Here is a 26527-nt window from a genome sequence, read left to right as displayed (position 1 = left end):
TCCTTAGTGCCCGCTACCCATTTAGCCCATCCCCCCCACACCCCTCCAGTAACCCTCTGTTTGTTCTCCATGTTTATGAGTCTCTTATGCTTTGTCCCCCTCCATTTTTACATTATTTTTGTTTCCCTTCCCTTATGTTCATCTGTTTTGTCTCTTGAAGTCCTCATATGAGTGAAGTCATATGATATTTGTCTTTCTTTGACTGACTTATTTCACTTAGCATAATACCCTCCAGTTCCATCCACGTAGTTGCAAATGGCAAGATTTCATTCTTTTTTGATTGCCGAGTAATACTCCATTGCATATATATACCACATCTTCTTTATCCATGCATCCATCAATGGACTTTTGGGCTCTTTCCATCCTTTGGCTATTGTTGGTAGTGCTGCTATAAACATGGGGTGCATGTATCCCTTAGAAACAGCACACCTGTATCCCGTGGAGAAATGCCTAGTAGTGCAATTGCTGGGTCGTAGGGTAGTTCTATTTTTAGTTTTTTGAGGAACCTCCATACTGTTCTCCAGAGTGGCTGCACCAGCTTGCATTCCCAGGGAAAAGAAATTCTTGATTGCTTTTGACCTCGGCCTAATAGGAGAGCTACTACCATGCACAGTAGTGGGAGAGCAAGAGCACAAGAGGACATATGGCCAGGCTACTGGGACTTCAGCTGTCAGCCCCAGGAAGTGAACCCAGTGCTTCTAGAGCTTCCAAGCTTTAAGTGATATTAGAAATCTGAACTGGGGCACCTGAGTGGCTCAGTCAGTTAAGTGTCTGACATCAACTCAGGTCACGGTCTCAAGACTCGCGGGTTCGATCCCCACGTCAGGCTCTGTGCTGACAGCTCAGAGCCTGAAGCCTGCTTCGGATTCTGTATCTCCCTCTTTCTCTGCCCCTCCCCTGCTCACATCTGTCCCTCTCTCTCAAAAATAAATAAACATTTAAAAAAAATTAGAAATCTGGATTATGTTAAAACTGGTTTTTAAATGTTGAAAACTCACCCAAAATTTTTTAAATGATGTGATCAAACAAACCATGTCCATAGGTCAGATCTGGCTCCTGATGCAGTCTGCACCTTCTGGCTAGAACTTTCAAGGACCAAACCTTCTTAGGCCACTGCTGATCACATTCCCACCAGGCCTCAGGGCTTGGGGCAACAGGGGTCTATCTATTGGCTCACAGGTCATAGGGGCTACCCCAGAATCTGGCCCTGAACAACCATTTGGGAGGGTCACCTCAATGCCTGTCATGGAACTCTTACATGGTCCTTTTCAGGCCAGATAATGCTGCCTTATCACTTAGTGGTATGGTGCTTAAATCTAAAAACAGGATCTGGGCACCTGGCTGGCTCAGTCAGTAGAGTGTGTGTGACTCTTGCTCTCAGGGTTGTGGGTACGAGCCCCCCACATGGGGTGTAGAGATTATTTTAAAATATAAAATCTTAAAAAATTTAAAAAAATAAATAAAGATAATAAAAACAGTATCCAATCAGCTGTGTATTTTCTAATATGCAAGTTCTAAGTTACTTTAGGCCTGAAAAAGTATAGGCTAAGGGGAAAAAAATCTCACAACAAGTAGAAAATGTGAGTCACCAAAGGAGATAAGGAGCTCATAAAGACTGTTTATGCATTAGGAGTGAGAGAGGTCCTTCTGGTGCTGCTGTTGCTGTTGTTAGTTTTAACTGGCTTGTTTTTAGAGTCTAGAGGTTTTGCTTTAAAAAAAAAAAAAAAGGCAGTGAAAGATGAAAAAGAAATGAACCCCTTACAAACACATTCATCATTTTTACATATTATATGATGCATGTTTACGCTTACTTACTATATGGGGCACATGCTTAAATTACAGCCCTCGGGGCACCTGGGTGGCTCAGTTGAGCATCTGACTCAATTTAGACTCAGGTCATGATCCCAGGGTTGTGGGATTGAGCCCCTGCTTAAGATTCTCTCCCTCCCTCGTGGTGCCTGGGTGGCTCAGTTGGTTAAGCGTCCAACTCTTGATTTGGGCTCAGGTCATGATCTCATGGTTCATGGGTTTGAGCCCCACTTTGGGCTCCGCGCTGGCAGCGCAGGGCCTGCTTGGGATTCTCTCTCTCTTTCCCTCTCTCTCTGCCCCTCCCCCACTCGTTTGCATTCTCTCTCTCAAAATACATAAATAAAAAACTTTAAAGGTTCTCTCCCTCTACTCTCCCTCTCCCCGACTCACAACTATCTCTCTCTTAAATAAAAAATAAAATCACAGCCCTCATTTTACCTAATGGAGTTCTGAAAAGCTGTCCAATCTTCTTGAAAAAGCGAGTTGGGAGGAATATCATCCAGCTTGCACTTCTTTCGTATCGACTGGAGAGTACTGGTGAAATCGGACACGTACCTGTGAGGAAAGAAAACAAAACAGATGGGGATGTCAGCGTCAACTCATATCTGAAGACGCTTGGAATTACGTGGCTTTGGACAAATGGCCAAGGACCTCAAGACCGTTTTGTAGAGGTTCCTGCCGAGCGGTCCGACTGCTTGTGAACTCTGACCACAGAAGGGTCTCCTCTGTATGGCAGGACCATCTTTCTCACCTGGAAGGGCAGCTTTAAGGGAGATGCTCAAGATAAGGAAGGGGACAGCCACTAAGTTGAAGATTCTGGTGACCGGACAGGTGAGAGGTGGGGCTGGTCAATTACTCCTTGGCCCAAAGAACTGTCCTGAAACATCAGCGTCCCACTAGGATACCCGACCATCACCGAGGACACCATAAAGCAGCTCGCCAAAGTCCCCGGTACTTCTGTGGCATTCTTCCCCCCCAAATCTAGATTAAGCAGCCAAGCTCCATGGCAGGCGAGAGCCCACCTTTATTTATTTTTTTTTTATTTATTTTTTTTTTTTTTAATTTTTTTTTTAACGTTTATTTATTTTTTTTTGAGACAGAGAGAGACACAGCATGAACGGGGGAGGGGCAGAGAGAGAGGGAGACACAGAATCGGAAGCAAGCTCCAGGCTCTGAGCCAGAGAGCCCACCTTTAATGGCACAGGAGCACGAAACTAGATTCAAAGCTGAAGACCCTCCCTCATCAGACTGCTGTTTGCTCCTGCTGTATACCACATGCTTTCCCTCATGGGAAAGGTTTAACCAGACAGCTTCTTTCACGTGTGTGTTCGAAGCACGTGCTGTCACTAGGCTGGAAGCTCCTGGAGAAGAGGGACTATCCCTTTGTGGCTCATAACCGTTCCCCCAGAAATTAGCACAGGGCTGGCCATAAAAGAGACACCTGGGAACAGTTCCCGAACAAATGCCAGACTGGCAGCGTGGCCTTGGCAAAGTGTGTGGGTGTCTTTGGGCCTCAGCTTCCTCATCCTTAATGACGTCTGCTAAATTGCCTCACAGGGTTGCCATGATGCTAAAATAAGATAAACGAAGTAATATACACAAAAGTTCCCCAGAAAGTAGGAAATGCAAGCTGATGTGGGGTGGTGGTGCCTTTGAGGACATACAGCTCTTGGAACACGAACGAACAAGTACAGGTCCTTGCGTATCAGGAAAAGGTCAGGGGAGGTCCTGTTCTCTGGAAACCACAAGGCTCCCTGAAAACCTAGACCATCTGTGTCCCTCACAAGAAGCCTGACCTCTCTCCCTCCCCAAAGCATTAGCTCGAAGTGAGGAAAGTGGGATGTGACGCCCAGGGCACAGGCCTGAAGAGCAAGCTGGTGTGGAGGAAAGAAAGGCCACAGGCAGCAGAAACTGCTTCAGACCTCTGCACTGACTACAAGTGACACCGCGGCCCCCTGGACACGGGCCCGAGGCTTTAGAGGGGAGAGCCATGAAACCGATATCCACCCACGGCACCTCCCCTTTGTACCAAGAGGAGGGACAGCTTTCTGTCAGTCCTTGTGGGAGGGGGACGGGCCTCAAGGACCAACAGACGGGGGAGGGCGGGAGGAGGGATGTTGAGGAACACGGCTGTGCTTCAGCCGCAGGAGGTTAACCGACTGTGCTACCGCCCCGCACTATGATGGAAAAGTCTTAGAGGAGCATGCCAAGCAGCGAGGCCCTTGCTCTGCAGGAGCTCAGGATGGCATTCTGGGAGGCCGAGTAAGCAGTAGAGTACTGGGGGAGGGGGTGTCCATTCGGCCACAGTGTTCATCACATCACAGTTTTATCACATTTGTTCCCAAACCTTCCGATTCTCTCTCACAGTAAATGTTCCTGGGGGTCCCTGCCACATAAGAGTCGCTGTGTTAGGGGCTCTGATACATGCTTTCACTTGATACCCACAACTGCCATGAAGATGGCCTCCTCAGTTTACTCAGCGAAAAGACACCGAGGCTCCCAGAGGCCCCAACCGGTAAGCATCAGAGCCAGGGCTAAGCCCAGGTGGCTCCGACCCCAAAGCCCACACTCCTGTTGTAGTTGGGAAGCCCTTGATTCTGAAACCCCTTCTCAGTTGCTATATCCTATGGCTTTACCCTAGTTCAAGTTAGCCCAGCCCCCTCCAACCTCCCCCATGTGCCCCTGTCGTCCTTAATGCCCTCCCCATGACTGAACGATGTCCCCTCCCAACCCTGCTCCAGTTAGCTTCACTCTGATTGCCCTAATTTTACAAACAGCAGCTACTGGGGTAGCTTCAAAATCTTCCCTTCTAGAGGGGACCTAGTTTCACCACATACCCCATATACAGTTTGAATTTTTAATATAGATCTATGTTATTTTTTTAATAAAATTTTTTTAATGTTTTATTTATTTTTGAGAGAGAGAGACAGAACGTGAGCAGGGGAGGGGCAGAGAGAGAGCAAGACACAGAATCCAAAGCAGGCTCCAGGCTCCGAGCTGTCAGCACAGAGCCCGATGCGGGGCTCGAACTCACAGACTGTGAGATCATGACCTGAGCCGAAGTCAGACGCCCAACCAACTGAACCACCCAAGCGCCCCATGTTTATTCATTTTTGAAAGACAGAGAGAGACAGAACACAAACAGGGGTGGGGCGGAGAGAGAGGGGGACACAGAATCCGAAGCAGGCTGCAGGCTCCAGGCTCCAAGCTGTCAGCACAGAGGTCGACACGGAGCTCGAACTCACAAACCAAGAGAACATGACCTGAGCCAAAGTCGGACGCTTAACTGACTGAGCCACCCAGGTGCCCCTGTTATTTTTTTTTTTTAATGAAGTAACCAAAATAACCAACAGAACTGGAAGTAAAAATACCACTCACAAGAGCTGAAAGGGGCAGGGGATAAGAGAGAGGAACTTCCTTAAATAAACCCAGTCCCTCAAGATACAGTAGTTAAGGTTGAGGGGCGCCTGGGTGGCTCTGTCAGTTAAGCATCCAACTCTTGATTTCAGCTCAGGTCATGATCCCAGGGTTGTGCGATCGTTCCCCGAGTTGGGCTCCACACTGAGTGTGGAGCCAGCTTCAGACTCCCTCTCTCTCCCCCTCTGCTCCTCTCCTCCACTCCTGCTCTCCCTCTCTAAAAAGAATTTTTAATGTTTTATTTATTTTTGAGAGAGAGAGAAAATGTGAACCAGGGAGGGTCGGGGGGTCAGGAACAGAGGATCTGAAGCAGGCTCAGCGCTGACAGCAGCAAGTGGGAATGGGGGCTCAAATGGGAACAGTGAGCCGAAGTCAGAGACCTCAACCGGCCAAGTCACTCAGGCACCCCCCTTCTCTAAAATTAAAAAAAAATAATAGTTAAGGTTGATAAAAAATTCTTCTTTACAGAGGGAAGAGCTGAAAATCTTTCATCTATATAAAATTTTTAATGTTTTATTTACTTTTTAATGTTTTATTTACTTTTGAAAGAAAGAGAGAGAGAGAGAGAGAGAGAGAGAGAGAGAGAGAGAGAGAGAGAGAGAATGCAAGCAGGGGAGGGGCAGAGAGAGAGAGAGGGGGACAGAGGATCCAAAGCAAGCTCCACATTGACAGCAGCAAGCCCAACTCTGGCCTCAAATTCACGAACCGTGAGATCATGACCTGAGCCAAAGTCAGACACTTAACCGACTGAGCCACCCAGGCAGCTGACATCTTCTTTTAAAAGAGTAAAAGCAAAATGTGCAAGAGTGGGTATTTCTGAGCAGAAGGACTAAGGGTAGAAAGGAAGGGAAGAAGATTTTGACTTTTTAATACTTTTTTGTATTCTAAAAAATTATTCTACAGCATTATTTTTGTTATTTTATAGTAACATTTTTATATCTGGATAAAAAATTCTTTCCATCCACAAAGTCCTGGCTGGTGCTGGAGACAGAAAGTGGTTTTGTCTGATCAGACTTGTTGCTCGTGCTTCTTAGAAAAGTGAACGCATCTGGGCTCACCTGGCTGCACCTCTGTCTGAGAGCAGGGCGTGGGTCCTTGGCAGCCCTAACGTCTACACTGGGAGCTGCCCTCCGGAGGTGGTAACTGCCCACTGCACCACAGACCTCAGAGCTCACAGGGGCGTGCCCAGTATTTCTGGAATGCCAAAAGCTCCCTAAAATTTACTGCAGGAAAACAGCCTTCAGTTCAATTAAAAAAAAATTTCTCGAGACTGAGGGTGACTTCATTGTAGAACAAGCTACCAAAGGAAGGTCTTTGGAGAGCCTAAGAACATATCTGTCTCTAAGTGGGAGACTGCAGCAGACCGACCTGAGGGCCCTCACGCCTCAACTGCACGGGTCAGAAAATCCAGCCTTATGCTGCTTGCTCACTTGTTCCTAACTCAGTGTGATTTAGTGTCCTCTTCTTTCTCTCCACAGCTCTGTTGCAATGGAATTCACACACCACACAATTCACCCATTTAAAGAGTACAACCCAGTGATTTTAGTGTAGTCACAGGGCTGTGTGACCATCACCAATCAACTTGAGAACATGTTCATCACCTGAAAAAAAAGCCCTGTGTCTTTTGGTATTGAACCCCCATCTCCTCCAAATGTCCACCTCTCCTCAGCCAGGGGAGAATCTATTTTCTGTTCCTACCCACTTGCCTGTTTTCGATCCTTCATACAGGTGGAATCATACAGCATGTGGTCTTTTGTGACTGACCTCCTTCACTTAGCATGACGTATTTCTCTCATTTTTATATTTTTAGCTACACAAGAAATGCATGACTATATGCTTTTTTAAAAATCAGAAAATAACAAAGCTAAATCCTCTATGAATACCACCCTAGTCCTTCCCTCCTTTCCTACCTCCCCAAAGATAACAGATGTTTTGAGTTTGTGGCCTAACCTTCCAGGCATTAGAGCTCAGCAAACCTTTTTTCTGCTAAGGTCCCATTATTTTAGGTTTTGAGGGTCCCAAGGTCTCTGCTCTAACTACTCACTTCTACCTTCATAGACCATAGATAAGGGAATGGACATGGCTGTGTTGCAATAAAACTTTATTTACAAAACCAGAGGGCAGGCCAGATTTGGCTCATGTGTTAAGAGTTTGTTGACACCTCTTCTACAGGAATATATAATGCATGTTAAAGCATGGAAAACAAACAAACAAAACAAGATCCAGAACAGGGATTGGTACCCTAGGCTATTTTGTAAGTGAAATTTTCCCGGAATACAGCCATGCCCATTCATTTATGTGTCATCTACCGAAGTTTCTATTGACCATAAGGCCCAAAAGCTTAAAATGCTTATCATCCGGCCCTCTGCAGAAAAAGTCTGCTGAACCCTGCTATGGAAAGTATACCCTATTTTTTTATGGTGTTTTCACATACTGCATTAGACTCTACATAGGATTCTGCAACTTGCTTTTTTTTTTCACTCAATGAACTCTATCAATGTTGGTATGTGTAGCCCTATTAATACTGTAACTGCCAAAGAGAGTTCCCTTGTACAAATATACCGTATCTTATTTAGCCATTGCCAAATTCATGGCCATTCAGGTGCTTCTCCAGGGCTCACAGGAGGAACACAGAACACACGCATTTTCAACTGGGGCAGACAGCGCCCTCCGGAGTAGCCGGCCCTGTCCCCACACCCCAGCCTTACTTGGCGAAGAGGGATTTCAGTGCTGTCAGCAAGCCACAGGTCCCGAGGCCATTGGTGAATCTGATGCATCTGTCAACAGCCGCAGAAGCCAGAGCGAAGAGCTTGTTCACAGAGTGGCTCAGCTCCTGCACACAGTCAATGACCTCCCCGTGCTCCTGGTCAGCAAATATGGACACACGAAAGCTGCCTCAGGCTCGAGAACAAATGAATAGACGACATTAAGATGGAGGAGACCTCCAAACCTCTTCGCCGGTGGTAAAACCACCCAAGTCAGGTGGCAGACACACAGCGCCAAGCGGCAACAGCCCTCTGGGAGCCTGACCCAAGGGGAGGAAATCGATGTGGCCCGTGAGATCACACATGTGAACTCCTGCCAGAAAAGCAGGATCAAAATCCTGTACTTTTCATCTCTTTCCTCTTTTTCTGTGATTAAGATGGCATCTCCCCCCTGGCTCTAAAGCTAGAATTCAAATTCTCCATATCAGACACTCCAGAAGAATGTAGGAAAAGGAAAATGCTTCCTTCAGGGGCAAGAATGTAACTGAGGCGGAACGGACTTTCTAGGCATGTCCCTGGAAAACAGAAAAATGGCAGGAGGCAGCAGAGTTTAACTAGTGTGAGGTCTACTCTTAAATGTCAACTCGCTTCATGCTAGATAACCTTAATATTTGTAATGGGAATGCCTTCTCTTCCCCTCGGAGGCCCGCACAAGCAAATCCACCCCTGGGGCAGGGTCCATGAATGTACAGTTCCTGTGCCCATTTCCATATATTCCTTAGACAAAAGACTGCCATAATAAGAATTTGTCAAATCAGGGAGATCATCAACTTATCCCCGAAAGATTTAAGTCTCTCATTCTGCTGGACCTTTACTTGAGATTTTAAATAGAAAATTGGTAGCATATCTGTGGTTTCATTTTACACTTGGATTGAAAACCCCACAAGGTAATTAAGAGCCTGTTTTTGCACACCTGTTCCCACTCTTTGCACACCTGATGCCACCTCCCCACTTCACCAACCCCGTGGCTGGCAAACCGTATAATTCCTCGATGGCCACCGGCAGTACTATGACATTACCAAGGGCACAGCGCTGATCTGGATGAGGACGTTCTTCTCTTCCATGTCGCCATACTTCAGTTGGTAAGGTTTGTATGGACCATATACAGCCTCCACCAGCTCTGTGACTTTCACCAGGTTGTACTCATCTTAAGGGAATCAAAAATTAAAATTGATGATGAACAAAGAGTCAGAAATTGCTGGAAAAAAAACAGGTGAAAGGTACTGTACGGGAACTTTTCCGGTCTCATCTTGGGGTGACTACATTTTGTCAATTTGCTTTTGTTGTTCATGGAAGTTCCCACAATCACTTCAGTAAATATTTTCATAAACGTGAGCTCTATGTATTATCTGTCCAGAGCACTATTTAAAAAAAATGTTTAAGGTTTATTCATTTTTCAGAGACAGAGAGAGATAGTGTGGGGGGGGGTGGGTAGGGGCAGAGAGAGAGGGAGACACAGAATCTGAAGCAGGCTCCAGGTCTGAGCTGTCAGCACAGAGCCCAACGTGGAGCTCAAACTCACAGACCGTGAGATCATGACCCGAGCTGAAGTTGGATGCTTAACCAACTGAGCCACCCAGACGCCCCACAGAGCACTATTAAAGCCACCAACCCCCTTCGTTCCACAACCTGTCATGGTCAAGAATCCCTTCAAATGCTAACTCTAGCCAAGGTCAAGTTGCAGAAGTGCTACAGAGAAAAGGCTCTGCAGGAAGAACACTCTTCCAGAACTTGCAACCCCATATACTAGGCATTCCAAAAAACTCCTATATTCAATACATAAAAAAATGCAAAGCATGTTTGTATCAAAAATCAAAACGGGCATATTCCAGGACATAGCAATTCAGCTTCCAAGTTGAACACTTACCCAAGTGACTTTAGCATCTATTAATAACCTTTGCCTGATGATTATAAAATGTTGATTTCCTGGAGAGTCTGGGTGGCTCAGTCGCGTAAGTGTCCAACTCTTGATTTCAGCTCAGGTCATGATTTCACAGTACATGGGTTCAAGCCCCTCATCGGGCTTCACACTGACAGTACAGAGCCTGCTTGAGATTCTCTGACTCTCCCCCGCTCACGCTCTCTCTCAAAATAAATAAACCTTAAAAAAACTAAAATGGTGATTTCCTAATTCCCTCATTCTTTCTACATCTATATGCAGGCCTTCTTTTGTAAAGAAGAGATTTTCCTCTTTCTCTCTCTTTAATACAATATTCCTGTGAACTCGTGGATTCGTTTTATATTCATTGTGTCATGATCCGTCATTGTTGTTATTCATTTTGATGTTCAAGTTATTTCAAATTTGGTCATTTCAGGCTGCCTCCTTTATCTTTTTGAAACATCCATAATCAGTCTTTGAGTGTATCAGCTGGGATCCAAAATCTTTTCTATAGCCTGCAAGGACCCACAAGGACTGACCTCAGAAGGTGAAAGAGGGAAGCAGTGAAGAGTGAAGGCTCTCCTATCCAAGTTCTCTTGCCTCCTACTTATGTGACTATGTGCCAATGATAGAACTTTCAACACCTGTTCCCTCCACTGTACACTGGGGTTAATAATGGCATCAATCTTTGGCACAAAAACAGACACTCAGATCAATGGAACAGAATAGAGAACACAGAAATGGACCCACAAACGTATGGCCAACTAATTTTTGACAAAGCAGGAAAGAATATCCAATGGAATAAAGACAGTCTTTTCAGCAAATGGTGCTGGGAAAATTGGACACCAACATGCAGAAAAATAAACCTGGACCACTTTCTTACACCATACACAAAAATAAATCAAAATGGATGAAGGACCTAAATGTAAGATAGGAAGCCACCAAAATCCTCAAGGAAAAAGCAGGCAAAATCCCCTTTGACCTCGGCCGCAGCAACTTCTTATTCAACACATCTCCAGAGGCAAGGGAAACCAAAGCAGAAATGAACTACTGGGACCTCATCAAAATAAAAAGCTTCTGCACAGCGAAGGAAACAATCAGCAAAACTAAAAAGGCAACCAATGGAATAGAAGATATTTGCAAATGACGTATCAGATAAAGGGTTAGTGTCCAAAATCTATAGAGAACTTATCAAACTCAACTCCCAAAAAACAAATAATCCAGTGAAGAAATGGGCAAAAGACATGAATAGACACTTCTCCAAAGACGACATCCAGATGACCAACCGACACGAGAAAATGCTCAACATCACTCATCATCAGGGAAATACAAATCAAAACCACAATGAGATACCACCCCACACCTGTCAGAATGGCTAACATTAACAACTCAGGCAACAACAGATGTTGATGAGGATGCAGAAAAAGAGGATCTCTTTTGCATTGCTGGTGGGAATGCAAGCTGGTGCAGCCACTCTGGAAAACAGTATGGAGGTTCCTCAAAAAATTAAAAACAGAACTACCCTACGACCCAGCAGTTGCACTACTAGGCATTTACCCAAGGGATACAGGTGTGCTGTTTCAAAGGGCACATTCACCCCAACGTTTATAACAGCACTATCAACAATAGCCAAAGTATGAAAAGAGCCCAAATGTCCATCGATGGATGAATGGATAAAGAAGACACACACACACACACACACACACACACACACACACACGCACACACACACACTGAAGTATTACTGGGCAATCAAAAAGAATGAAATCTTGCTGTTTGCAACTACATGCATAGAACTAGAGGGTATTATGCTAAGCAAAATTAGTCATAGAAAGACAAGTATCACATGACTTCACTCATATGGGACTTCAAAGTACAAAACAGATGAACATAAGGGAAGGGAAGCAAAAATAATATAAAAACAGGGGAAGGACAAAACATAAGAGACTCTTAAATACAGAGAACAAACAGAGGGTTGCTGGAGGAGTTATGGGAGGAGGGATGGGCTAAATGGGTAAGGGGCTTAAGGAATCTACTCCTGAAATCATTGTTGCATCGTGTGCTAACTTGGATGTAAATTATAAAAAATAAATTATAGAAAGAAAAAAAATGGCATCAATCTTACAAGGCCTTCATGGAGATTACATAAAATCTCTGTGTAGCATGTGATAACACTTAATAAATGCCAGCTGTCTCTATTGTTACTGCCCAGCCTTTCCCCCTTCACAATTCCCCTGGCCTCCAGCCTTCTTGTGCTTCCTCAGAAGCACTGGGCTCCCTTCTGGTCAGTTCTGTCTGGAAGGACCTTTTTTCTCCCTTACCCTCCTGCATCTGGTCACCTCCCAATCTTCTTTCAGGACTCACTCAGCTGAAGTCACCAGGCTCAATCAGCATTGTTTGTTCATATATTCTCCTAGAACCACTCTGCTTTCTTTCAAAGTACTCATCTCATTTTGTAATTATACACCTATTACTATGATAATTTGGTTATCTCCCACCAGAACAGATGTTGTATGAGAGCAGGGACTGTGTCTGGTTTTGCTCAGTGTTCAGCATTCCAGTACCAGTTCATTTGTAGTTGAGTGAATAAATTAAATATGTTGTGACCTATCCATAATGCAGTCATGAAAAATAACAGGACACACACATATATATAAAACACACACACACAGTTGAGAACCAGAGTTCTCACTGTACAAGAAGAGATGCAGAAGGTAAAGTGGATCTGATTTAGAAGGATCAGTATAAACTGGAGATATGTATTTCCTAGCTCTGTCCACCAAAAGGACCTGAACCCCAGCAACAATGAGCACCCTCAGTGTCCAGACCTTGGTTTCTAAATACCATTTCCCACTAAAAGAAACCTGGCTCCTCGGAAAACATAGGTCTGAGGCAGGAAAAGTATGTGTTCCTGGAATTATTTGTGCCAAACAGCAAGGAAGTACTCAAAGACTGATGGGGACATGTCAAAAAGATACAGGAGGCAACCTAAAGGGGCAACTACTGTCCAAATTTGAAATAATTCAAGCACCAAAATGAATAATGGCAACGGTAAATCATAACACAATGAATAAAAAAAGAATCCATGAATTCATAGTGATATTAAAGTAAAGAAAGGGGGGTGCTTGGGTAGTACAGTTGGCTGGGTGTCCAACTGTTGATCTCCGCTCAGGTCATGATCTCAGTTTGTGAGTTCGAGCCCTGCATCAGGCTCTGTGCTGATGGCATGGAGCCTGCTTGGGATTCTCTCTGTGCCTCCCCCACTTGTGCACACATGCTCTCTCTCTCAAAATAAATAAATAACAAAAATTAAAAAAAATAATAAAGTAAGGAAAGGGGGCACCTGGCTGGCTCAGGAGGAGCATGAAACTCTTGATCTCAGGGTCATGAGTTTGAGCCCCACATGGTGCAGAGATTAAACAAATAAAACTTTTAGGGGTGTCTGGGTAGCTCAGTCGGTTGGGCGTCCCTTCAGCTCAGGTCATGATCTCACAGTCTATGAGTTCAAGTCCCACATCTGGCTCTGTGCTGACAGCTCAGAGCCTGGAGCCTACTTTAGATTCTCCTTCTCTCTCTACCCCTCCCCCACTCACACTCTGTCTCTCTCTCTCTCTCTCAAAAATAAAAAACATTAAAAAATTTTTTAAATAAATAAATAAATAAATAAAACTTTTAAAAAGTGAGGAAAGAAAAAAAATTTCTTCTTTACAAAATAAGGTCTGCAAATAAATGTAGAAGGAATGAGAGAATTAGGGAATTGCCATTTTTTTAAACGTTTATTTATTATTGAGAGTCAGAGAGAGACAGAGCATGAGCATAGGAGGGGCAGAGAGAGGAGGAGACACAGAATCCAAAGCAGGCTCCAGGCTCCGAGCTGTCAGCACAGAGCCCAACGCGGGGCTCAAATTCACAAACCGCAATATCATGACCTGAGTCAAAGTCGGATGCTCAACCGACTGAGCCACTCAGGCGCCCTGAGAGTCGCCATTTTATAATCAGTAGTGTGAAAATTTATTCAGGCAAGATTTATCAATGGATGGTAAAGTCACTGAGTAAATGTTCTTTGAGGATTAGTATTTTCCTATCAGCTCAAAGCATCACCCCATGGATTACTTATTAATTACAAAGAGGAAGAGGTACCTTTATAATAGAGAGATCTACTGGATACACTAGATACATCTACCAAGTGATTAATCCAACCATCACCAATAGTTGCACATTATGTGTCTCCTGATGTGATGCCACAGCAAATACACATCATCATCATTAATGTAGTATTCTTGCAAAAATATTTAATCTAAATTTAATCTTCAGGAAACAATCAGACAATTCCAAAATATGGGACATTCCACTAGAAAATTACACTGTATTCTTCAAAGATGTCAATGTCATGAAAGACAAAAGAGAGGTGGGATGACTGTTTCAGATTAAGAGTTTAAAGAGACAAGACAAAAACAAATAAAAAAGAGACAAGACAACCAAATACAATGTATGCACATCGATTGATCTTAATGGGAGGGAGAGGTGGAGAAGCAGCTATAGAGACCTGTGGAACAAATGGAAAAATTTGTGTATTAGGTGACAGTATTGAGTCAGTATTATATTGGGGGGAGGCTGATAACAATAATAAAATATTCTATTAAAAATATTTAAAGGGACACCTGGGGCACCTGGGTGGCTCAGTCGGTTAAGCGTCCGACTTCAGCTCAGGTCACGATCTCACGCTCCGTGAGTTCGAGCCCCGCGTCGGGCTCTGGGCTGATGGCTCAGAGCCTGGAGCCTGCTTCGGATTCTGTGTCTCCCTCTCTCTCTGCCCCTCCCCCGTTCATGCTCTGTCTCTCTCTGTCTCAAAAATAAAAAAAAAAAAAAAAAACGTTAAAAAAAAAAAAAATAAAATAAAGGGACACCTGAGTGGCTCAGTCAATTAAGCGTCTGACTTCAGCTCAGGTCATGCTCTCATGGTTTATGAGTTCAAGCCCTGCATTGGGCTCTTTGCTGTCAGCACAGGGCCAGCTTCAAATCCTCTGTCCCCCTCTCTCTCTACCCTCTTCTGTCTCTCTGTCTCTTAAAAGTAAACATTAAAAAAGAAATTAAAAAAAAAAAGTAAAGGATACAGAGACCCTCTCATTCATGCAGAATCAGTACATATATATAACACAAAATACGGTTTCTAAATGGTAGACTAAGAATGATCTTTCTCCTTCTTTGTGTTTTCTGGGTTTTTCTATAATGAATACCTATTGCTTATTAATTATAAAATCAACTTAAGCTATTTTAGAAAATTAGTTTTTCTATTACATAATTTACATATTTCTAATAATACCATGTACATGCATTAATTACTAAAATAGAAACAACGTTAAAGGCAAAATATAAAGTTAGAAACTATATCTGTAGGGGCACTGGGGTGGCTCAGTTGGTAAAGCATCTGACTTTGGATTCTGTGTCTCCCTCTCTGCCCCTCCCCTGCTCGCGCTCTCTCTCTCTCAAAAAATAAACAGTAAAAAAAGAAAATACATCTGTAACATACTTGATAAACAATAGGGAAAAAATCCTTCCTACATAAGGATATTTTGGGATAGACACCAAATTTTTAACAGTGGTTATTTCAAGCAAGCTGGGTTTTATAGGAGACTTTCATTTTGTGTTACAGATTTCTATAACACGAATTTTTATAATACGTACTTTGTTGCTTTCAATATTTAATGATATATTATTTTAAATAAATTGCTCTTATAAATTAACCCAAAATAAACTCCCAAAAATTGAAAAATAGGCAAACGAATAAGCAATTCAAAAAAGAAGTTTATAATATAAATTTAAAACTTGCTAGTAATAAAAGAAATGAAAAATCACAATGAAATGTCATTAACTGTCTAAGAACCTGGCAATGATGGAGAAAAACAAGTAGTGTCCAGTGCAAGTAAGGACATGGGGGATGGACACCCTCAGTCACTATCGACAGACACGAAAATAGGGAGAAACCTTCTCAAGAGCAAAATATGACAAACATCTTTAAAATGTTCATTTCTTGGCAACTGTAATTCTTAAGCTTATCCTAAGGAATAATCAAAATTTCGGGGCTCAAAATTAATGTGCTGGACTATTCATAATAGTTTTATTTATAATAGTAGATAAAATCATTAAAGTAAGCCATACTTACAAGTGGTCATTAAAAAACATGTCTTTGGGAATGCAAGCTGGTGCAGCTACTCTGGAGAACAGTATGGAGGTTCCTCAAAAAACTAAAAACAGAATTACTCTACAACCAGCAATTGCACCACTAGGTATTTACCCAAGGGATACAGGTGTGCTGTTTCGAAGGGACACATGCACCCCCATGTTTATAGCAGGACTATCAACAATAGCCAAAGTATGGAAAGAGCCCAAATGTCCATCGATGGATGAATGGATAAAGAAGACGTGGTATATATATGCAATGGAGTATACTCAGCAATCAAAAAGAATGAAATCTTGCCATTTGCAACTATTGGATAGAACTGGAGGGTATTATGCTTAGTGACATTAGTCATTCAGAGAAAGACAAAAATCCTATGACTTGACTCATATGAGGACTTTAAGAGACAAAACAGATGAACATAAGGGAAGGGAAGCAAAAATAATATAAAAACAGGGAGGGGGACAAAGCATAAGAGACTCATAAATATGGAGAACAAACTGAGGGCTGCTGGAGGGGGTGTGGGAGGGGGGCTGGGCTAAATGGGTAAGGGGCATTAAGGAATCTACTGCTGAAATCACTGTTGCACTACGCTAATTTGGATATAAATTAAAAAATAAATAAAATAAAATAATTTAATTTAATTTAATTTAATTAAAAAAAAAAAAAAAACCCATGTCTTGGTCCTGGACAAATGCTAGAAACTGCTATACCTGGGTATGGAGCAAGTTTAGTTCAGAGGCAATTAAAAAATGCTAATAGGCCAAAAACAAAAAAAGGCAACAAATAAAATTAAATACACGTTTAAAAAAAAAACAAAAAAAACATGTCTTGGGAAAACATTTAATGACACTAAAAAAAATACTCATTATAGGGGCACCTGGGTGACTCACTCAGTTAAGTGTCCTACTTCGGCTCAGGTCATGATCTCATGGTTTGTGAGTTCGAGCCTCGTGTCAGATTCTGTGCAGACAGTTTGGAGCCTAGATCCTGCTTCAGATTTCGTGTCTCCCTCTCTCTCTCTGCCCCTCCCCCACTCGCACTCTGTCTCTCTTTCCCTCTCAAAAATAAATAAACACTAAAAAAAAACCCTCTCATTATATTATTTTGAGCAAAAAAAGATAATTTAAGTTTGTATGCAACCATTATTTTAAAAGATGTATATGTGTGTAGGTGTATACGTGTATATATTTTTATATGTATTTGTGGAAAATGTGTATTTATATTTGAATTACTAGCAGAAAATACAATGGAAGGCTGCCAGAGGCTCTCTCTGAATGATGACGTTGTGAATCATTTTTACTCTATTTTATTTTTGGGTGTTTCCAAAGTATTTTTAAATTAAAAAAAAAAATACTTTTTTGGAAACCTTGATAGGAATCATTAAAAATCTAAATTTCCATGGCTGACTAACAAAGCACTTATATGCATTATTCTTTGGAGGGTGGTTCTCTCTTCTTCAGTAATGTCCATCACCAGTGGGAGGAAGGCAACCTGCCCTTTTGCCCTACCTTCATTCCACTCTGCTCCAGCAGGCTACATGGCCTACACTCTAGCCCCATGGACATGGCATCCTGGTCCCCTGGAAGCTACCCACATCCCCCAAGCCTTTCCCACAACCAAGATCTGCCGAGTGAGTGAGCCAAAACACCTATGAATCATCCGGAACTGGAACAATAAACACACTCCCTGGAATGTACGAAGTAATTATAACCAAATGTAATTAAAGGGAATAACTATTAAATAAACCAAGTTAGTGACACATAGCCGCCAAACGGCAGGACAAGGCCTTCCTGAAGCGATTTCCTGATTTGACAGCAGCATGCGTCATGAGATCTTGTGCTACCTGAAAGTTTATGATGCTTTTAACTTACAGGGGAAACAGCTGGGGAAATGTAACACAACATCGCTGTGTTCCCAAATGGGAAGGAGGAGAGCTCTGCTCCCGGACACAGCTGGGGAATGCCCATTTTCCCCACAACCACCCCTAGTCCTAACATGGCCTCCCTGCCCTTAAAACCTTGCTGACGCCCTATCAAAAAGTTCCTCTGACCTATTCGTCCTCTTCAGCTTACTTTTTAGGTTGAGCTGTCTGAGGTCTTGTGACATCTCAAGGGAAGAGGACACTACCTTCCCAATGCAATCTGCTGCCAATTCGAGGCCACTGAGGCCCACCTGCCTCTTGCACATTCTGAGTGCCTGCCAAAATGCCCCTCACTTCCCCAGAGCATGCAAAGCCCCTAGGTAGCACTGGGTTTGGTTAATACATCAGGCAGCAACCATTTCCAATGGCAATGCTTTCATGGAAAAGGCTTCCATATCCGCTGAGAAGGAAAACAAGGATCCCTTCCAAATCTGTAAAATCAGTCATCCGAAAAGACAGACAAACCCAAGCCCCAGAAGCTTCAAAAAAGAGCATGTGAAGACAGGCCAGGGGACTGGGAGGAAGGAGCATTTACGTGGGCGGGAGAGCTGCGCCATCTCCAGCCCCTGGGCAAAGTGGGCGGTGGCATCGTAGAACTCCAGGAGCTTGAGGAGCCCCAGCTCAGGCCCTGCCCTCTCCACGCCTGAGCTGAGGCAGTCAGGCAGGGTGGGCAGCAAGGCCCCCAGAGTCTGAATCAGCAGCACGGTCACCACCTCGTGGGGGTTCTTGAAGACCTGCAGTGGGAGAGAGGTATCTGCATTAGCACAAAGGACCAAGCAGGAACATACCTCTTCAAGAAGCAGTCTCCTGGACGGCTCTCAAAGGAATTTCTCCAACAGCTGGAAAATGGCCTCATCAAGAGCTTTAAGCCCCAAGTGTTCCTTCCCACAAACCCAAACAAGCTCAGAAAGTCAAGTAACTGGCACAACTTGCAACTTGTCCAGAACAATTGGCTACTCCATGTCTATTGCTAGCCACAAGTGACTTTTTTTCAAATTTATCACATGTAGAATTTAGATAGCTACCAAAATCTGGCCAGCAAGGGCTGTGAAGATGACCATGCAGAAACTAGGAGTGCATGGGAGGTGGAGAATAAAACAGAATTAAAGAAGAACACTTCACTGAATCAGGGTTGGAGGACACTTAGTCAGATTTGCACACCAGCCCACAGCCACATCTCCCCTTGACATAGACCTTGGGTTAAGACAGATTTATCTTTTACTCTAAGGACCACCAGGAATAGTGTATCCAGGACCTTTTAGGGTTTTTTTTTTTTTAATGTTTATTTATTTACATTTGAGAGAGAGAGTGTGTGCCTGAGTGGGGGAAGAACAGAGAGAGAGGGAGAGAAAGGATCCCAAGCAGGCTCCTCGCTGTCAGCGCAGACCCTGGTATGGGGCTCAATCCCACAAACCATGAGATCGTGACTTGAGAGTTGGACACTTAACCGACTGAGCCACCGAGGACCCCAGAGGCCTTTTAGATTATAGATTCACTTATTCACCAAGAGTCTTTTCTTCTATTTTATATACTATTGATCTCTTGGACAAAACTGTAAAAATGTACACAGTACATTTAGAGAGGGCTTCTCGCAGACTCCCCTGTGTTGATTGAATGATTTTTTATTATAATGTGGCTTGAATATGCACAAAAATGAAAACAAGATATAAAACTCTTCTTAGGAATTGTGGTTTATATACACAATGGAATACTACGTGGCAACGAGAAAGAATGAAATATGGCCTTTTGTAGCAACGTGGAACTGGAGAGTGTGATGCTAAGTGAAATAAGTCATACAGAGAAAGACGGATACCATATGTTTTCACTCTTATGTGGATCCTGAGAAACTTAACAGAAGTTAAGTTTCTTCCCCCACCATGGGGGAGGAGAAGAAAAAAAAAAAAGGTTAGAGAAGGAGGGAGCCAAAACATAAGAGACTCTTAAAAGCTGAGAACAAACTGAGGGTTGATGGGGGGGTGGGAGGGAGAGGAGGGTGGGTGATGGGTATTGAGGAGGGCACCTGTTGGGATGAGCACTGGGTGTTGTATGGAAACCAATTTGACAATAAATTTCATATTAAAAAAAATGATGTGAATAATAAATCTGTAGGAAAAAAAACCCTGTTCTTAGGTAACTCTAAGGCCACAAAAGGTATAAGCTTAAAAACTATAAAATCAATAAACTCACATTTTTATTAGAAAATACCCCGAGATGAGTGAAAAGGATAACACAACTCCCCAAAAGTTATGGGATACAGCAAAAGTAACACTAAGAGGGAAACTTACAGCTCTAAACACATACATTAAAAAAGAAGAAATATCTCAACTCAACAACCTAACTGCATACATTAAGGAATAAGAAAAAGAAACCAAACCCAAAGCTAGAAGAAGGAAGGAAATAATAGAGATTAGAGCAGAGGTAAATAAAATAAAGAACAGAAAGTTAATTTTAAAAATCAATAGAACTGGTTGGTTCTGTGAAAAGATCAACAAAATTGACAAACCTTGAATTTGTCTGCATGCTTCCTCATGAGAGCATTAGGGTTAAGCCTTCTGGGCAGGGAAACTACATAGGTGATGTTTTGACACCAAAACCATTCTTAAAACGGCAACGTCATCATTCACTGTTGCTCCAGACTCTCAGTACCTTCTTGAGAAAGCCAAACTCCTGTCTTAAATTCACAGTTCCTCCCCCCACACATAGCTGCACCAACACAAACCCTCCTATCTCCAGCCAACACATTCCCCTCACTATCCCCAAACGTGCTATGTGAGAAAGTCAGAAAGACCTTCAGATACCAGCCAGCCCAATGTCCTCATTTGACAGAAGAAACTTGCTGCGAGAAAGTGACCAGAGGAGGAAATGAAAATGGGCCTTCTAGAAAAGGAATCCTGACTCCTCGCTATGTTTGGTGAGGATGGACTGCACAAAGAGAATCTCCTTCACTCTTATCTCCTACTCAGATGACCTGGGGCAGGGGAAGAATTACACTAATTGGCTGGTCAGCTGAAACTATAAAGTCACATCATAGACCTTCAGTGGCAGTTTTTTTACACATTTCAATTAAAACACACTGGGTCTCATACCCAGAGGTGCCCCCTGTCCTTTGAAGAGATCTGGCAAAAGGGATTCTCTGGCACCTGGCCACAGAACCACCACAAAGTCCACACACTAAAGAGCAAGCTTAACTCAGGCTATAGAAGAAACCTCAACAGCTCACCTGAAAACAATCTGACCTTACCTCACACCATACACAAAGACTAATTCAAAATGGGCCACAGACCTTACTGTAGAAACTAAGCAAGCTTCTAGGGGCACCTGGGTGGCTCACTTGGTTAAGCATTGACTTGGGCTCAGGTCGTGATCTCACGGTTTGTGGGTTCAAGCCCTGCACTGGGCTCTGTGCTGACAGCTCAGGGCCTGGATCTGTTTCGGATTGTGTGTCTCCCTCTCTCTGCCCTTCCCCACCTCTCAAAAATGAATAAATGTTAAAAAAAATTTTTTTTTAAAGAAACTAAACAAGCTTCTAGAAGAAAACACAAAAGAGCATCTTTCCAATTTGGAGGTTGGCAATGGTTTCTTACAAAACAATAACCATAAAAGCAAAAATTGATAAATTAGGCTTCAACAAAATCAATACCTCTGTTTAAGCCACAGACTGGAAGGAAGTATCTACAAACTATATCTTGCAAAGGATTCTTATCTGAGATATATTAAAAACTCCTACAACTCAATAATAAAATCGCAAATAACCCAATTTTTTGTAATGAGCAAAAGATCTAAGCAGACACCTCACAAAGGAAGATATAAGCACATTGAAAAGGTGTTCAAAATATTCTTAGTCATCAGGAATATACAAATTAAAACCACAATGAAATACTACAACACACCCACCAGAATGGACTAGCTTAGAAAGACTGACACCACCTAACTTTGGCGAAGATGTGGGGCAATCAGGATGCTCACACACTCATGAGACTATAAAAAGTACAACCACTTTGGAAGAATGTCTGGCAGTTTCTTATAAATCTAAACATACATCTGCCCAATGGTCCAGCAATTCCACTCCTAGATATTTACCCAAGAGATATGAATATGTGTATACACAAAAAGACTTAGAGAACAATGTTCATTAGCAGCTTTATTCATAATAGCCCCAAAATGGAAATATCCCAGGTGTTCATCAGTATAAGAATGAATAAGCCAACTTTGAAATATTCACACCACGTTAACAGTATTTGGCAATAAAAAGGAACAAACCACTGACTCACACAACAACATAAATGAATCTCACAAACATGCTCAATGAAAGAAACCTTGCAGGAAGAACACACACTGCCTGATTCCGTCTATTTAAAATTCAAGGGGCGCCTGGGTGGCGCAGTCGGTTAAGCGTCCGACTTCAGCCAGGTCACGATCTCACGGTCCGTGAGTTCGAGCCCCGCGTCAGGCTCTGGGCTGATGGCTCAGAGCCTGGAGCCTGTTTCCGATTCTGTGTCTCCCTCTCTCTCTGTCCCTCCCCCGTTCATGCTCTGTCTCTCTCTGTCCCACAAATAAATAAAAAAACGTTGAAAAAAAAAAAAAAAAAATTTAAAATTCAAAATCAGGGGGCGCCTGGTTGGCTCAGTCGGTTAAGTGTCCGACTTTGGCTCAGGTCATGATCTCACAGTTTGTGAGTTCGAGCCCCGTGTTGGGCTCTGTGCTGACAGCTCGGAGCCTGGAGCCTGCTTTGGATTCTGTGTCTCATTCTCTCTCTGCCCCTTCCCCACTTGTGCTTTGTCTCTGTCTCTCAAAAATAAATAAACATAAAAAACTAAAATTAATTAATTAATTAATTAATTTAAAAAATGGGGCACCTGGGTGGTTCAGTCAGTTAAGCGTCCAACTTCACCTCAGGTCATGATCTCACAGTTCATGGGTTTGAACCCCATGTCTGGCTCTGTGCTGACAGCTCAGAGCCTGGAGCCTGCTTTGGATTCTTTGTCTCCCTCTCTCTCTGCCCCTTCCCTGCTTGTACTCTGCTCTCTCAAAAATAATAAAACATTAGAAAGAAAAAAAAAAAAAAAAAACAACTGAAGGGGCGGGGGTGAAAAAAAATTTTTTTAATTAAAAAAAGTTTACAAAAATTTGAAAACAGGCCTAATTTATGGTGGAAAAAAATCAGAGCAGTGGCTGCCTTCAGGGGTGTTGGACTGACTAGGAAGGAGCGTGAGAACTTTCTAGAGTGATGGTAATGTCCTCTTATCTTAATGTTCTCTATATCTTAACAGGGATCAGGTTACACGACATTTGTCAAAATTGATCACATAGCATATTTAAGATCATTACATTCCACGATCTTACCTAAAAAGGGGCGGGGAGGGACAAATATTGAACTCTAGTTAATAATATGCATGTTCAGAACTAAATAATGCTTGCAACTTCCTTTGAAATGAATCAAAAAATAAGACCAGTCAACGAATGGAGACGTACATGGGAAGATGGACAGATTTATGACAGAGCAAACATAGCAAAATGTTCACTGCAGAGTGCAAAAGTCAGTACATGGGTGTTCATCATACAATTCTTTCAACTCTTTTATATGTTGGAAAATTTTCATATTATAATACCGGGGGGTAAATCAGAAGGGGATACATTTACTGTGGTGTCTTTGCTTTTCTTTTGCACTATACTGACCTTCACAAGATGACGGCCACCTATCAGGCTTTTACTTCCCTGAAAAGGAAATGGACCACTGACCAAAAGCATAAATTAGCAGGATTTATAGGATGAGGCCAGAACATAATTTGAGAAGTCTAAATCCTTTTTCTTAGATGATGAAGGGCATATGCACCTGCAGCCATAAGCTGGTTTTATCTTCACAACATAAGGGACGGTAAAAGAAGGCAAGGACACAGAAATGGATGTGCATCACCAGGGTCACTGAAAACCGACAACTACTTAAGTGCTGTGAAACGTCTACAGGAATTGTGTTTCATGTTGCTGTAACCTAAATCTGAGTTTGGCTGGCTCCAGGAGAAAGCAATGAGGGTAGAGAAAAGGACTTTAAACACCAGAATGGACATGACCCTGTACAAGGGATTCCCTCCAGCTACAGTCACGTTCGTTCCAGCAGGGGACGGATGGACACTGCAAGACTAATTCAGAACTAATTTTGAAAGCAGACCAAAAACCACACCACACCATCAACAGGCCCAGTAAGTCACAGCCTCTTCTCTCCTAAAAGAGGGAAGAGGATCTGGGGTACTTCCTGGCATTGAGACGGGGGAAGAAGGGTTCACACCCTGGATGGCAGAAAATGCCAAGAGGCTCTGGGAAGACAAGCGAGGGGAAATTTCCACTTGAAATGAAGTTCCTCTGTCTCATTGGTCCCCTAGGTTGGAGGGCGCCTGTAAAATTGTACTCTTCCTCGAGCTCCGGGCGTACCGTGTGAACAAGGGAAACTAAGCCAGGTCAGTTTTGCCTGAAGTTAAGATAAAAACAATCCTGTTCACTCAAGCACCACCTGACCAAGGGCCTCCTGCTTTCAGATCAGAAGATAACGGCCTCCAGGAATTCCACAGGCTCCCTGGCTGAACAACACGCAACACTGTCACATTAGATTCTATTTAAGATACAGATGAGAACGATAAGAAGAGTTTTAAGGAGACTGAAAGATTTTACTGCCTTGGGTTTCGAGGCTTATCTTTAACTCCTTTGGTGATGGCAGCAAATAGGGAGGTTCTTCCAGGAACGCTTGAAGCAGAGGAGAGACCACTGCCAGAGCAGACACCCATCCCCTAAGACCCAAGCGAGCTGTTACCTGCGTAGACCACTGGATCTGCGTGTGCCAGGCCCCGAGCAGGGCGTCGTAGAATCTGGTGAGCTGCCGGTCCAGAGGGAGGTCACTCTGGCACAGCTCCTGCCAGGTCGCTAAAAGCTGCGCCTGCAGAGGCAGAGCAAAGGGGACCTCGCTGAGTGACTGAGACAGGCCACCTGCTAAAGCTGTCCTGCCCTCCCGACAAGGTGAGCGATTTCCTGCCACCTACTGTCCCCAGCAACTGCCCGCTGAAGGCCATTTGCTTCAAAGGAGGGCTAAAACGAGAAGTCACAGCCACCTGCTCTGATCATCTATCAGACATTGAATCCGTTGCCCTCCCAGTGTGCCTTTCTTCTTTTATCTTGTCCCAACAGCATGCCAAGGTCCTTCCACTGGGCATGCTACACTCTCCCCGACAGACCTTTCGGGTGTGCTTGAGTGTGCACTTCAGCTTCATGTCCCAACACCCCTGCTTAAAGACACACAAGGTTGGATGTGAAGGAATCAAGTTAGCCCGGGAAGCTGTTGGGTTTTTTTTTACCATAAATGAAATCCAGCTATAATCATAAAATATGCTGAAAACTGAGGGCTTGCTTCCCTTCCCCCCCCCCCCCCCCCCCCACTGGCAAGGAAATGAATCCACAGGCTGGACCAAGAACACCCCCTACTGGCTAATTAAAAGAAGAAGGCCAGAGGGCGAGAAGGCAAGTTGTCTCTACCTTGGAGTACAAACCCTGGGGTTCTGCAGCCCAGCACTGTATGCATTCCACAACATAAGCACTCTCGGCTTCTCACCTTGTGACATTTGTAGTAGTAGGCGAGCAGTTGGGGCATCCGGTCAATTTCAGTAAACACCTTCACAAACATTTTGGACTGATCTAAAGGAGAACAACATAAAACATGCATGCGCTGTTACCAGGTTTCCTGTTGCGGACAGAAGAAAGAGTTCACCAGGCTAAATGTGGACATATGTAAGCTCCTGTTCGGAACTTCTTACCTATGCAATGAATTAACTCATGCATGGAGAGTAAGAAGATGAAAAATAAGTCAAGGTAAGGGGAGAATACCTACTCAGATACCGCAAGCCTTGGCTTGTTTAGATAATGCATCAGTAAGCATCACTGACAGAGCTGAGATCATACATCAGCAAAGTCATTGCTGTATGTCAAGAATGGAATGAGTTCAAATCAGGGCTGGGACTGGGGTGGGGGGCAGGAAGGGGGGTGGCGGGTAGGGGCAAGCCTGGGCTGCAAAATCAAAGGGGACTCTCACTCTCAGGCTTGCACAAGGGCAGGGTGAGAGCCTCCTTAGATTTTTGTGCTGGAGGCATTTCACCTGCCTCACCTCATCCTGGCTCTGACTAGAATCATAAAATGCCAGCAACAGAAAGATATCTAAGAAACCATCAATGGACCTGATGTTACAGGTGAGGAAAGTGCAGCCCAGAGAGCTTCAGTCACTTGCAGGTCAATGGCAGGACTGCCCAATCACAGCACTGACTGAACCATATGAAACTACTGCTATTCAACCATTTTGACCTACAAACATAGCAATGTCATATGACTCAATCTAATATTTGAACTAAAAAATGCTGACACAAGCAGCCCTTCTGCCCGGTGCCTAGAATCACGATGCTCTTTGCTGCCCCAGGGCCTTTGCACTTACTGTCTGGGATGATGATCTTTCTGGCTCTCTGTATGGTTCTCCCCTTATCAGGAGGGCCTTTACCAATCAATTGAGAATTTAGAAATCTAAA

General features: G+C 43.5%; 1 protein-coding gene across 1 annotated transcript in view; it reads right to left on the bottom strand.

The window, feature by feature from the left end:
* Nucleotides 1-26527, bottom strand: part of COG7 (component of oligomeric golgi complex 7) — an 86095-nt gene that overhangs the window by 30283 nt on the left and 29285 nt on the right. Inside the window, exons 5-10 of the mRNA XM_078440339.2 lie at nt 25567-25649; nt 24775-24897; nt 18508-18706; nt 9011-9138; nt 7935-8089; nt 2248-2364 (exon numbers count right to left, since the gene is read on the bottom strand). Of these exons, the coding sequence (XP_078296465.1) occupies nt 2248-2364; nt 7935-8089; nt 9011-9138; nt 18508-18706; nt 24775-24897; nt 25567-25649 (805 nt within the window). The remainder of the gene's footprint in view (nt 1-2247; nt 2365-7934; nt 8090-9010; nt 9139-18507; nt 18707-24774; nt 24898-25566; nt 25650-26527) is intronic.

Source organism: Panthera onca, chromosome E3 (assembly GCF_046562875.1).
Source record: "Panthera onca isolate mPanOnc1 chromosome E3, mPanOnc1 haplotype 2, whole genome shotgun sequence".
Classification (NCBI taxonomy): domain Eukaryota; kingdom Metazoa; phylum Chordata; class Mammalia; order Carnivora; family Felidae; genus Panthera; species Panthera onca.
Note: the sequence above shows the minus strand (reverse complement) of the source record. Positions and strands in the feature narration are given on the sequence as shown.